General features: G+C 52.8%; 7 protein-coding genes across 7 annotated transcripts; 4 read left to right on the top strand and 3 right to left on the bottom strand.

Annotated features, from left to right (window-relative positions):
* Positions 1–2,803: 2,803 nt before the first annotated feature.
* Z519_08707 (uncharacterized protein) lies at positions 2,804–3,568 on the top strand (the record flags this gene model as incomplete). Its single annotated transcript, XM_016766435.1, has 1 exon — positions 2,804–3,568. One exon carries the CDS (start codon positions 2,804–2,806, stop codon positions 3,566–3,568), a length of 765 nt encoding a protein of 254 aa, XP_016617593.1.
* A 143-nt stretch (positions 3,569–3,711) lies between these two features.
* Z519_08708 (HAD phosphatase, family IIIA) lies at positions 3,712–4,407 on the bottom strand (the record flags this gene model as incomplete). Its single annotated transcript, XM_016766436.1, has 1 exon — positions 3,712–4,407. One exon carries the CDS (start codon positions 4,405–4,407, stop codon positions 3,712–3,714), a length of 696 nt encoding a protein of 231 aa, XP_016617594.1.
* Positions 4,408–4,720: 313 nt separating this feature from the next.
* Z519_08709 (small nuclear ribonucleoprotein Sm D3) lies at positions 4,721–5,241 on the top strand (the record flags this gene model as incomplete). Its single annotated transcript, XM_016766437.1, has 3 exons — positions 4,721–4,777; positions 4,842–4,902; positions 5,009–5,241. 3 exons carry the CDS (start codon positions 4,721–4,723, stop codon positions 5,239–5,241), a joined length of 351 nt encoding a protein of 116 aa, XP_016617595.1.
* A 539-nt stretch (positions 5,242–5,780) lies between these two features.
* Positions 5,781–7,034, top strand: Z519_08710 (uncharacterized protein; the record flags this gene model as incomplete). Its single annotated transcript, XM_016766438.1, has 1 exon — positions 5,781–7,034. One exon carries the CDS (start codon positions 5,781–5,783, stop codon positions 7,032–7,034), a length of 1,254 nt encoding a protein of 417 aa, XP_016617596.1.
* A 456-nt stretch (positions 7,035–7,490) lies between these two features.
* Positions 7,491–8,030, bottom strand: Z519_08711 (uncharacterized protein; the record flags this gene model as incomplete). The annotated part of the gene is made up of 1 exon (XM_016766439.1): positions 7,491–8,030. One exon carries the CDS (start codon positions 8,028–8,030, stop codon positions 7,491–7,493), a length of 540 nt encoding a protein of 179 aa, XP_016617597.1.
* Positions 8,031–8,300: 270 nt separating this feature from the next.
* Positions 8,301–11,837, top strand: Z519_08712 (uncharacterized protein; the record flags this gene model as incomplete). Its single annotated transcript, XM_016766440.1, has 1 exon — positions 8,301–11,837. One exon carries the CDS (start codon positions 8,301–8,303, stop codon positions 11,835–11,837), a length of 3,537 nt encoding a protein of 1,178 aa, XP_016617598.1.
* A 139-nt stretch (positions 11,838–11,976) lies between these two features.
* Z519_08713 (uncharacterized protein) lies at positions 11,977–12,879 on the bottom strand (the record flags this gene model as incomplete). Its single annotated transcript, XM_016766441.1, has 2 exons — positions 11,977–12,348; positions 12,550–12,879. 2 exons carry the CDS (start codon positions 12,877–12,879, stop codon positions 11,977–11,979), a joined length of 702 nt encoding a protein of 233 aa, XP_016617599.1.
* Positions 12,880–13,286: the final 407 nt, after the last annotated feature.

The raw sequence follows: 13,286 nt of genomic DNA on the forward strand, positions 1-13,286 counted from the left end.
GGAATACTCTACTTATGCTGTAAAGAACGATACACGGTCAGCACTGTGAACCGTTAAGTACGCCAGCAGTGATTACCTAGCAACACAGTCGTAATCTTTCTGTGCATACTGTTGTCGCTGTTATATGCTCAGAATCCTCAGTTGCTCCTTGCTGCCTGAAAGCGTCTCATCCACGGCCAGAATACTAGCCTATTTTTATCCTGATATGTGACCAGCTAAATCGCCTTCTTCCTGCCTCTCTGCCTTGTTACACTGTATAGAAAGACATGGCTGTAGCTGTCATAATGGCCATGCGAATCTTCTCTTAGGCTCAGTCGAACCACAATCAAAGATGTTACTGAAGCTCCGACTACGGCAGCCGTGTCGGTCGAGTCAGTAAAATCAAAATCATCACTTTCTCGCTTGCCGCCTAGCCGTCTGATGTTCTTGCTGATAGGCGACGTTAGCTCACTCTGCGCGGGAGAGAAGGAGGGCTCTCGACCTTGTCTGTGGCGCCTCCCCAAGTATTCATCGCCATCTAATTATCGCGAGGAGCCTCGTTTCATCATCCACCACGTTGAGTTCATTTCCCCTCAAGACGTGCGGACCCTTATATGCTATGGGATCACAGTCGGCGCCTATGTCTGTGGTCATGGACGACCTATCGGGCCACCCTCTATCTCAATATGGAGCATACGTTTTAATTGGCTGATGAATGCGGCATTCTCTACGTTGGCGCGGTCGCATAACCCGTCATGAGCTGTTTTCACCAGCCCCTCCCACTGCGACCAGAGTGGACCGGACCATGGCCAAGTATTTGGCGGTACCCTTGTTGTTTAGTTTGTGTTTGAATATCTCGATGCAACTATGTGTATGCCAAGGGCTCCGAGCAGATCCCTGGATCACGAAGTGCTTTGGTCTCATCTTGTGTTCTATCTTCTCACATCAAAGTACTTGATTGATGGACCGCAGTGACCAGCAATGGGGCGGTCTGCGTGATGACGTTATCGTTGTGTGAGTTATCAATGGCGGTTTGGCAGCTGCGGAAGCAGCAAGGGGGACTTGAACAACCAATCGCTGGAAGAGAACTTCACGACACAGGGAGAAGTACATGTGTACCAGCAAAGAGAATGCCAATGGGAATGGGAGTTGATCTTCAATATCTGCAATACCCTGAACGACACGATGTTTATGAACAGGATCAAGCTAGATTCCCCAAAGTTCTGGGAGCGAAGGCATGGACCGACCAGATGCTGGAATCGGACGTGCGGTCGCAGCTTAATACCTCTCACCCAGTCCGGAGGACTCAATGCAGTGGGTGCCAAGTTCCTGGAAGCCTTGCCTTGCACAGGTCATGGGTCGCCCCGCGTCGTGTCGTGGGAACGCGCACTGTAGCTTAGTCGAGCACAATCTCTCAAGCCAGGGCCAAACCGCTCCGTGGAAAAGTTGCTGTGGAGAACTAGGACGTACCGCGTTGAGTGTTTCTTCGGACAAAGGAGACCATGCCAACGTTGGGTTCGGAAGAGGTCCATCTAAGCGGCCCGGAACAAGACCATAACACCATAAATTATTATGTTCTCGTGCCTCCCTCCCTCATCTTGCACCTCATCTTTCAGGATCAAGTGATCGCGCGAAGCGGCCGGTGGTCTGGTCGAGCAGCTCGACTGGGAGCACCTATCTCTACAAGGAAGGCCGTCGTCTCATAACTCAAGAAGCAAGTTCACCAGCAAGACGTGGAACGATACGCCCAGGCCACCTCCACGAATCTCGGACTATTCCGACACACACAAGAACGACTGGTGCCAGAGAGACGCAGTTGTCATCTATGGCTCTGATTCCATCTTGCAATCAGACTGCGACGGCATTGCCAACCTAATTATTGGGAGATTAGCTAGAATAGCTACCCTGTACGAGGTATAGGTATTTGACCTGACTAAACCGTTGTATACTCATCAAAGCGCAGTGTAAAGGGGCCAACCTAGGTATTGTGGACCATGGGACCTGGGTGGGGGCGTAGACATCGACAGAGCAAGTACAAGTACATACATAGTATTCGCATTGTCGAGATCAACACCCTCATGCCATTCATTGAAGCGAAGCCGAAGTCATTACTCAGTACGATCAATGTGTCTGTGTCCACAGAATAGCAGTTATAAGTACGAGGTACTTCGTTCTGCTTTGTTTGGTGCCTGGCAGGAGTCTTGGACCCCGGGGACCCTGGAGGCTCTGCATCACCACGGGCATGCGCTTAACTACTTCGAGCAACCGCTGTGAAATTGGATACCTACCTAGGTAAGTGTCTGCCTGCGAAGTTTAACCGTACGTCGAACGCGTAGTTAGCCTACCTCCCTAAGGTTAGCGACAGAAGTACCCAGGTCATAGGAGGCTGGGGTCTACTGCGTATGCAGGCGTCTACCCAGTAAACGACCAACAAAGGGGGTGGAGATTCGAGAGAGGGGGGCCTGAAACCGCACTAATACTTCCTGTGAAACAAGCGGCGGTCCTCATGTACTCGACTCAGTCAAAGACAGCTGAGCTGAGCGGAGTTGAGGTGAACTGAGCTCTACGAGTACCAGGTACGAGGTACGGAGTAACTATCTGTCTACGAGCAGGGCTCCGGAGGCGCCATAGCACCAAACGCAGAACACAACACAACATAACACAACACAGATCAACCTGTTCGCGTCAAGGGTGGACTACTTCCTCGGTACATGCACATAACAACGACACACATCGTCATTATTGTTGTTCGACGGGACCAAAACCAGTGGGCGCACAGTGCAAGTAAGGCTCCTCAAGTGGGATTGCAGAGTCCAGCATCAGCATGAGCAAAGTCCAGCTCCACGACCACACCGGTTCGTACCAGGCCATCACCACCAAGTCGCCTCAGGGCCTGCAGTGTCTCAAGAGGCTGTTCCTCGAATACGACAACGCGAACCCAAGTCGCGCCAACCTCAACAGCCTGTTCTCCAGAGACTTTACCGACAATGAGAATGAGTCGGAGCGGAACATTGGCAGGGACGAGGCGATCCAAACGATCATCTCCACACGCGCAAAGTGCTCGCGGCATCAGATCGACTTGAAACGCGCAACGTGTCTGGTCAATTCGGGATCCAGCCATACCGTCTTCTTTGAGGGCGTGAGGTTCATGATGTTCGCCGCTACTCAGGAAGGTGGTAGCGATGCAGAGCTGCCCGTGGTGGAAGACAAAAGTGATTGGACCAGGGTCCCCTTTGCCGGCAGGATCGAAGTGAGAGTCAAGGAGAATAAGTTCTCACTCAAGGAAGCCGTGGCCGAGATTGTGAGCAGGAGAGTTACGTCGGACAATAGTATGTTAATAAAGCGGGACTTGATGTCGAGGACGAACTCCATGCCGCTCGTCAGTCCGGGCGAGTCCCCCCTCGCCAGGTTGCATTCTACGAGTACCAGCCAGATTGGTCTTCCGACGAACGTGTCCGAGTTACCCGCAGCGATTTCTGCGCCGTCGGGCGATACCAAGTCTCTTCCCCCATACCGCTCTTCGGCGACCGGGACACCAACTGTCACTTCAGGGAGCTCAGTCGATGGGGACCAGTCAGGGAAACGTTGAGAACGGTGCATTAGGGGCCACAGAGAGCTCGGTATCTCTTTCGGACCATCAGGTAGCAAGGCGTCAAAGGATCCTAAACAGCGACAACGCGAGGAAGCTGTCCAACTGGCATCGAACCTGCTTCAAGCCCCTTTGACGTCCATTCATGGTGGTGATACGGTCTTTGGTAGAGGGGCTACTCTTCCCAGCCCACCTCGCATAAATCGTTCGAAGCGGCTCTCTATTCCACCAAAGAAGCCTCTGTAGTCCCGACCGGGCATTTCTGGATTGCGCCAACCGTCTCGGACCCAAATGCTCCAACTACCCATCTCGCGAGCGAGGAGAACATCAGTGGCCAATCTGTCCCCCATAATCACGATTTCCTTGGGGTCATCTGTGACGCCATGATCTCTAAAATATTGTAGAATATCGGGTCCGCAGAATGGTTTTTTGCGATCAGGATGCTGTCTCAAGACAGGGAGGCCAAGTTCCTTCTCCAGCTGCTTGGCCTCAGCCTCGTGTTCTGGAGCAGAAGAGCTTCCTGCGGTATTGGAGACAATGAGGACGCTGTGCGGACTGTGGCTGAACTCTTCGCTCTCTCTGATCTTTTCAATCTTGTTTAGATATGCATGGTGTAATTTAACAGTGTCTGGTGGACACAGTGTGTTGTCCTTGTCTATGACAAGGGCACGAATGGTCGGTTTCTTGCCGGCCGTATTGAGGGAAGGAAGCCAAGGGCCAATCGGTAGCGGGAGTGGGAGAAGAGTTGGAATGGTTCTGTGCGGGAGAAGGCACGACGGCTCATTCAGGGCGTATGCTAGCGTTAGGCGGAGAGCTGGCACATTGGAAAAGAGTGGCATGTCAAAAACACCGACGGGTCTTCCTTCTTGGAACAGGCGGGAGTTGAATGCGAAGGATGGAGAGAAGCAGAAGCAGAAGCAGAGGTGACGTGAATGTCAACCCGACGGAGATAAGCCGGATTTAGCCATGCAACTTTTTTCTGTGGGCTGTTCAGTTCAGTGTTGGCTGCGGTCAACGAGTCTCGACATCAACTCCCACAACTACTTGCCGTCTCCTCAACTTGTTGCTGCTGTTGTCGCCTGTGTCTCGCCTTCGCTCCTTGAACCGCCTCATCCCTCTTCCTCCAGCTCCTGCGACTCGCGGACGCCCAACATGGGCAAACTTACTTCCACCATCGGCATTCCCATCAAGCTGCTCAACGAGGCACAGGTGAATACTAAACAAGCCCCATTCCGATCTGTCTGGCTTGTGCTGACGCAAGTGTTCTACACAGGGCCATGTGGTTACTTTAGAACTCACGTCCGGTCAAGTGTACCGAGGAAAACTGCTCGAAGGTGCGCATTCTTATATTTTCCCGTGAGAGTGTGCATCCCGCCCTCGTTCAAGCCACCGCTCTCGTTTGCACTTGACCACGGTGGCTAACGTCTGCTGAATAAACAGCTGAAGACAACATGAACGTCCAACTAAAGGACATCACCGCCACAGCGCGCGACGGCCGGGTGTCGCATCTTGATCAAGTCTATATTCGAGGAAGCCACGTGCGCTTCTTCATCGTTCCCGATATGCTTCGAAATGCGCCCATGTTCAGATCGAGGGGTACGAGAGGCCGCGGTGTTGGTCTGGCAAGAGGAAGAGCTACAGTCAACCGGGCGCGCGCTGGAAGGAGGAATTAAGCGGGCACGGCTGTCAGTCGGACAACATGGGATAGAAACTGGACAGAGATTCTTCATCAATCGGTCAACCTTTTCGCCTAAATGCGCGAAAACATGGGTTTCGCATGACAGGCACAGCCCTTTGAGTGGCTTCGAGGAAGTGAAAGAGAGACACTGGGAATAGGACCTTGGCAGATGTGGCCGCCCTTCAGAGAACCTGTGAATGATAGCCCAGCTGGGTTCAGGTTCAAAAACCGGCTACAACGAGTGGAAAGCTCTGCGACACGAATGAACGAGGGCACGGGAGGCGTGGCAGCCTCGCTTACGAATGCATTTGAAAGCCTCGCCTGCCAAGGCTGAATATATCAAGAATGAAACGCGTTCCAACTCTACATCACTTGAAGTAGTCAAGAGTAGTTCAGTTCACCTAATTATCCTCGCCGCTGATCCCTAAGATTCTATCTCGGACACCTGTTAGGTCAACCAACTGCAGCGTAGGTACCCAAGGGACCCCGAGCTAAGGAGAAAAGGACACGAAAGCCAAGGCCAAAGGAGGAAGGATGGCGTCCAACCCATCATCACCCACAAAATCCTCCTCCTTCCGCCTCCTAATCCTCTCCCCATCGCCGCGCGATCTAGCATCGATCCCGCCGCTCCGTCCGTTTCTGGAGGCAATTACCGGCTCCAAGCCGTCGGACGACATCGCGTCGTTTGCGGGGTATACGTCTCACCCCCCGTTGAGGCTAAGGACGAAATACTACAGCGCCGACGTGGGTATTTGGTGCGATGAACTCCCTTTCACGACAGAAGCGACGAAGAGCTCCTCGGGGAAGGAGTCGGATCATGCCGGTTGTTCAGGAGGGCTACAGAGGAGCAGTGAGGACGCGGTGGCGGATTCAGAGCCTGTGACGCTGGCGCACTGGAAGGAGCAGATGCTCTCGTCCGAGGCCAGAGAGGTTCGCGCCGTCATCGGCGGGATCATACTCGTCCTCCCCATCGTCGCGTCCTCGCTTCCATCCCCCGACGCGGCAATTCTGGATCAGTATGTCACACTGGTCGAGACGGTCCATGCACTGCGCGAGGCGGTCGAGGACGAAAGCTACGGGCGGGATATTGCTTCTCTCGTGGTACTACAGTCTACGACGCCGGCCATAGGCAAAGTCAAGTTGAGCGAGGCGATGGCGGATTTGGAGGAGGTCTGTTTGTCCGAAAGGGGTATTCTGGGGTGGGATTTTGTCGCTTGGGAGGGTGGTCAGCTCCTGGCCGCAAGTGAAGGGAAACACGGCCAGTCGGTCGACGAGGAAGGGGAGGATGTGGGCGGGGATGGAGACGATGAGAGGAACGAGTTCGGTGAGAAAACGGGGATTAAGAGGGTCATTGAGGCTCTCGAGGGGGTGGATTGGTCTGCATCGCCGCACGCGGATGACGAAAGAGAGGGAGATGATGGGCATGGGGATTTTGATTTTGCTGATTTTGACCAAGGCGAGGATGAGGACGTCGGGGAATTGTTTTCTTCATCATCCAAGAACATATTTGGAAAACGGGCGGTGATCCCAGGGTTTGATTATGAGTTCCAGCGCGAGATGATGGAGTTGAAGATGTCGATGCTTGAAGATGTTGACGACAGTGATGATAATGAGAATAACGAAAAGGTCGAGACGGAGCGAGAAGATGAAGACACCCAGGTCGAACAGCTGCAGGTGTTAATGGAGAGAGTTGTTGCAATCCGCGAGGCAGGATCAGAGATGCCCAGGGCCGAGAGGGACAAGTTTGCCAGGAGGGAGATCAGGAGGATCATGAGGGAGATGGGATAGAGGTTTCCGCCGCGTCTCCTCGAGCAGCATGGCTCGAGCAGGAATTCATGATGACAAGATCTCGGTCTTGCTCTCTCTCTTGAATGCTCGGGCCTCTCGACTGACAAGTGCCCTTTTCGATGCTGTCCGACATACGTGGTCGAATCAGGGCCTTTGACTCGGACAAGAGGGCTGAGTTCTTCATCCTTGCCCGACGACACCCAAGGATCGGATTAGGTCGTTCGCCTCAACATTTCCCGCCATTCAAGATCCCACTCGGTTCTCCAGAAGCTCAGCTTGGCCGTTCTCGAATCAGGCTGATCCTGCGCGTCAACCCATGGGCGGGCTTCTGCTGTGGTTTCCTTCACAAGCTCCTTTCCGCAATGCCCGCTTGTCTGGGGCCCAATTTTGTTGGACTCGGTCGTGATGGCCGGTGAAAACGGCTTTCCGAGGATGGGAGCCTTCATGGCGTTCTCTTCATCCGTCCGGATCGTCAAAGGACAACTTGATCTTCTTGCCTTTCTTCTTTGGTGCAACGGGTCCGATTTTCGCCGCCGGGTGTTTGTCGTCTTTCTCCTTGGGACCGGTTCCCTGTTTTGGAGCTTTGTTCACCGTACTATCACGATCGTCTTCGTCTTCCCCTCCAACAACTTTGCCGACCTTTCTCTTCTTTGAATTCGCCGAGGCGCCAATCCGTGATACCATTTGTCTTTCACTGTGTTCGGGATTTTGCTTTGCTTCCTCTGCCTGAGCCCCAGCTTCCTTTTCGGCGGATTGCTCAGTCTCGTCTCCCCCTTTCATCCTCCGTTCGAGTTCCGCCTTCTCGATGCGCTCACCTCGCTCATCCACAATCACCGGTTCATCCTCTTCGTCGTCACCTGTCTTCAACCTATCCTTCTTCGGCCGAGCGATCTGTACGTTGTGTCTTCCATCAAGGCCTCCCACTTCTCCTCTTAGCCTGCGGAGGAAGGAGGGCTCCTGCTTATTGTATTGTAGATTTTTGGCATTGAATGCCATTTTTTACATCCTCAGCCAAATATTCGCGGTCGACAACTTGCATCTTGAGGGAGCCAGAGGGAGACAAAAGGACTGGCGAGCGGGATGCTGAAGGAGGACATCACGTGGCGATAAGCTCCTTATCGTTGGCATTTTCAATACTGCATCGCGTGTTCGCTGTTCGCTGTTCGCCGTTCGCCTCCTGATGGCGCGATTCAGGACTCTTACCTTGGAGTTCCCACATAATCAACACCGACAATGTCCACCGATTAGGCAATATCGCCTACCTAGATGCTGTGGCCCCCTACGCCCGCGCAGTGTGCGCGAGGCTACATTAGAACTGCGCAGAAATTCAGATTACGCCCACAATTCGCATTGAGAGCGGCCGCCATCCTACAACGACACTATGCCTCGGACGTTCACCGTTCCGATAATGCTTCTCCTACCAATCGAAAGTCGCTCGCGCGGGTCGCAAGTGCCAGATATAATGATATCGGTGTACAACAGTTGAGCGACTATCTCCATCCTCAGGTCTTCCCTTCTGGGGCCACGCGACCACGTCCAGAGCTGGTAGAGTTGGCCAAAGACCATCTGCGCCGGCACGATCTGCTAGGGAAAAATCAGGATAATACTCCGGCTATCGGGTTGGATGTGCCCCCAATCATAGGGAAGGATTTAGACGAGCATTTCACCAAGCTGGGCCTCGATGCATCCGACCCATACCTGTCATACGGCAAGGCATTTGTGCGAGCAAATACCCCTCAGAGACCGCGGAAATGGGTGATTCGAAGTGGGTGGACCAAGTATAACCCTGACATGACGACGGAAGAGGTGGATGCGCCAGACGAGACAATGCTGTCGTTCGACGTGGAAACCATGTGGAGAGAATCGCCGTTCGCGGTCATGGCCACAGCGGCGAGTCCTACAGCTTGGTACGCCTGGATATCACCCTGGTTGCTGGGGGAGACCACAAATCCGAGGCAGTTGGTACCCTTGGGTGACCCAACTAAACCGCGGATTGTCGTTGGCCATAACATTGGCTATGACCGTGCAAGAGTCAAGGAAGAGTACGACCTACAACAGTCACGAAATTTCTTCATCGATACCATGTCGCTGCACGTTGCTGTCAACGGTATGTGTTCTAGGCAGCGGCCAACCTGGATGAAGCATAAGAAGAATCGGGATTTGCGGGACAAGATGTCAGGCGACCACAACTCCATCGAGCTTCAGACAATGCTGGAGACCAAGATGTTGAGCGAGGAAGAGGAGGAACTATGGGTAGGTAGAAGCTCCATCAACTCGTTGCGGGATGTTGCCAAGTTCCACACGGGTATCACAATTGACAAGAGTCAAAGAGACTATTTTGGTGAACTGGACCGAGAAGGTATCGTTCAGCGAATCGAAGAACTTCTTGACTATTGTGCCGCCGATGTGGCCATCACGCACAAAGTCTTTCAGAAAGTTTTTCCCAATTTTCTCGAAACCTGTCCACATCCTGTCAGCTTCGCCGCCCTGCGGCATTTATCGTCCGTCATTCTGCCTGTTGATAAATCTTGGGATGAGTATATCGAGCGAGCGGAAAACACCTATCTACAAAGACTCAAAGATGTCGAGCAGCGCCTTTTACAGTTATCAGATGCGGCGTTGGAAGTCAAGGACAAGCCAGAGGTCTATAATACCGATCCATGGCTGAATCAGCTGGACTGGTCAGGGCAAGAGATTAAATACAAGAAGGCCAAAAAGAAGGGGGAAGCACCCATTCCCGTCGCTCGGCAAAAGAAACCTGGCGCCCCCAAGTGGTACCGAGATTTGTTTACCTCAAATACATCCCCGATCAACTTGACCGTACGGACAAGAATCGCTCCGCTGCTATTGAAGCTGTCTTGGGATGGCAACCCTCTAGTGTGGTCTGACCAGCACGGTTGGACTTTCCGCGTCCCGAACAAGGACATTGGGAGATACGAGCATAGCAACGTTGTCAGCTGTGACATGTCAGAAGAGACCAATCCTAGGCTGAAGTCGGATTTTCAGCATACGTACTTCAAGCTTCCTCACAAGGATGGCCCGAGTGCGCGCTGTGCATCACCGTTAGCCAAAGGTTACTTGCAGTACTTCGAATTGGGTACTCTGTCCTCGAAATTCACTCTGGCGAAGGAGGCCTTGGAGATGAATGCGTCATGCTCATATTGGATCTCGGCCCGAGATAGGATCACCTCTCAGCTGGTCGTCAGAGAAGACGATCGAGATCCTAGTCTGGCCGGCAAGTCCGATCAAGGATTTATCCTTCCTCAAATCATCCCCATGGGTACCATCACTCGACGTGCTGTAGAGAATACATGGCTCACTGCTTCAAACGCCAAATCAAACCGAGTGGGATCTGAGCTAAAGGCAATGATCAAGGCGCCACCGGGTTACTGTTTTGTCGGGGCCGATGTCGATAGCCAGGAACTCTGGATTGCTTCAATTGTGGGCGATGCCCAGTTTCAGCTGCACGGCGGTAATGCTATTGGTTTCATGACCCTGGAAGGCACGAAGGCTGCTGGAACGGATCTGCATTCTAAGACTGCGAAAATTCTGGGCATATCTCGCAACGATGCCAAAGTGTTCAACTACGGTCGGATTTATGGCGCCGGCCTCAAATTCGCGGCGACGCTTCTTCGGCAATTCAACCCCTCTCTATCAGAACAGCAAACAAACGACATTGCGACAAAACTCTACAAGGAGACAAAAGGTACTCGTACAAGACGTAAGATTTTCGGCAACAGCAGCTTCTGGCGCGGAGGCACTGAATCCTTCGTCTTCAACAAACTCGAAGAATTTGCCGAGCAGGAGCGTCCTCGCACCCCGGTGCTGGGGGCAGGAATCACCGAAGCCCTCATGCGGAGATTCATCAATCAAGGCTCGTTCATGACTTCTCGCATCAACTGGGCCATTCAATCCTCGGGCGTTGACTACCTTCATCTTCTAATAGTCAGCATGGATTTCCTAATTCGGCGGTTCAATCTGGACGCTCGCCTCGCGATCACCGTGCACGATGAAATTAGATATCTCGTCAAACACGAGGACAGATACAGAGCCGCCATGGCCTTGCAAATCAGCAATCTTTGGACCAGGGCCATGTTCTCCCAACAAATCGGCATCGACGATCTCCCGCAATGTTGCGCCTTTTTCTCTGCAGTGGACATTGACCACGTTCTCCGCAAGGAAGTCGATATGGATTGCGTCACGCCCAGCCATCCGGAAAAGATCCCCCCCGGCGAGAGTCTAGATATTAGTCAGTTGCTCGACAAAGGGGAAGAGGCGTTCTTGAATCCAGCCATCGTGCCGAAAGACGGGCCGATTGATTTGGACAAATACCCGTACACGCCGAGACAGAGTGTCATGGCAGGTCTGAACAGTTCCGGTGATATTGCTTATATCAAAGCGCAGATCACGAGCGACGATCAAGAGCTGAAAACTATCATTCGGGAAGCCGAGAATGAAGCCTCATCGCCATCCCCGTCTCCATCCGGGGTAGGAGCTTCTGCTGCAGCCGGCAGCACGACGAAAGGCTCGACTGGCTCTGACCCTGGCTCTGGCGCTACTACGGGGTCCTCGCCGAGAAGAGGGAGACGTCCGAAACCCAAAGTCCCCATTCCTCGCCACGCGCAACCGCAGCGCGCAATGCTCATGGAGGTCGAAGATCGCTGGAACATCGGGTATAAAAAGGCCTTTGCGCACGCTAGTGGCCACGGCGGTACCGGTACCGGCGGGCATAAGCCCTGGTTGACGGAGAAGAAGGCACCTGAGTGGTCGAGCCAGTGGGCTCGTGATGGATGGGAGGTCTGAGTCGAGTCGAGTCTTTCTTACATCTAATCTAAGAGACTTCCCCCCTTTACTTGTATGTACGAATCGTCTATGTGCAGCCTTTTGGTATGGACATATCCTCTCTGTGTATCATCTTCATTGGGGGAAAAAAGCTAGCTAGCTAGTCCAGTCCTGGAGGCAGATGTATAATATAGTATGTACCAAAAGGTCCTGTTTGGGCCAAATTTGCAAATGAGCGCATCCTTTTCTCTGTCCTTGGATGTTGGATGCCCAAGACAGGCAAAGAGCTCGTGCAACATGCTTCTTGGAGCGGTTCCGCGGCCACGTACTGTTGTTGATCACTCAGCACAATGGCTAGGTTGTTCATACTCGTCAGTGTCGCCTCATCCTCTGCTCCTAACACTGTCTGTTGTATTCCCATCACTTCTCGAATCCTCGTCTCCGCTGCCTCGTACTTGCCTTGCCCATGTAGAAGTGCAGCTAAGTTACTCATAATCTTCAGCGTGTTCGGGTGCTCCGCTCTGAACATTGTCTGATTAATCCGTATAACTGCTCGATATATCGCCGGCGCCCATTCGTATATGGCTTAATAGCTAAGCGGCATGGCCAGGTGGCTCATCCTTGTCAGTGTGTCCGGGTGCTGGGCTAACTCCGCCATCAGGGTCCGATTTATTATTTCTTCTAATCGAAAGCTCGAATCATATTTGCTCCGGCTCCTGCAAATAGAGCAAACCACGATTCCTGGAAGATTGCTGCTCATCTCCTCCCCAAGCCGATGACCCGCTTTGAAGAATTCCGCGTCGTTGCGAACACCAGTATGGGTATAAAGAAGTAGCTGCTGCTTGAGATCAGCAGTGCTTTCCTGGCTCTCAAAATTAACTGAACAGAATGAGCGACCATTTCGCGACACTCTCGAGTGCTTTCTCGAAGCTGAAGCCAGTCTCGAATTAGTGGGCGAAGGAAGAAGGATGTATTCACCTCTTCGGACGCTGGAACCGCCGCTTGTACCAATGACCTTCGATGTGCTCGGGAGACCAAACGCCAGAAATAGTCGCGGTCCCATGTGGACGTGGTACGGAGGTTGTCGACTGCCTGACCAAGTCCTTCCTCTAATAGTGGAGAATCGACAATGTCACGCTGATCGTCTCTGTCACTTTCTGAGTCTTCCTCATCGGAGTCGCGCGTCTTTCATCGCTGTGAAAATCTGGATCCATGCCGGCAAAGAGGCTGCCGACTGCCAGTCGTGACGAAATATCCATTCATCGACAATATTTGGCGACAGGAACACGGAGAGCGTGAAGAAGCGAGTGACCGAAGCTGATCGCTCAGCCTCGCCATCACAAAATTGCCGAGAAGACATCTCCCACGTCGCCAATGCTGAAACTGTTCTCTCCAGAGCCGCACGGTCCATCCTTTTTGTGTCACCTAGCTTCATCGCCCCGTACTCCCAGGTCCATGACTAGCTGACGG

The sequence above is a fragment of the Cladophialophora bantiana genome (assembly GCF_000835475.1).
Source record: "Cladophialophora bantiana CBS 173.52 unplaced genomic scaffold supercont1.13, whole genome shotgun sequence".
Lineage (NCBI taxonomy): Eukaryota > Fungi > Ascomycota > Eurotiomycetes > Chaetothyriales > Herpotrichiellaceae > Cladophialophora > Cladophialophora bantiana.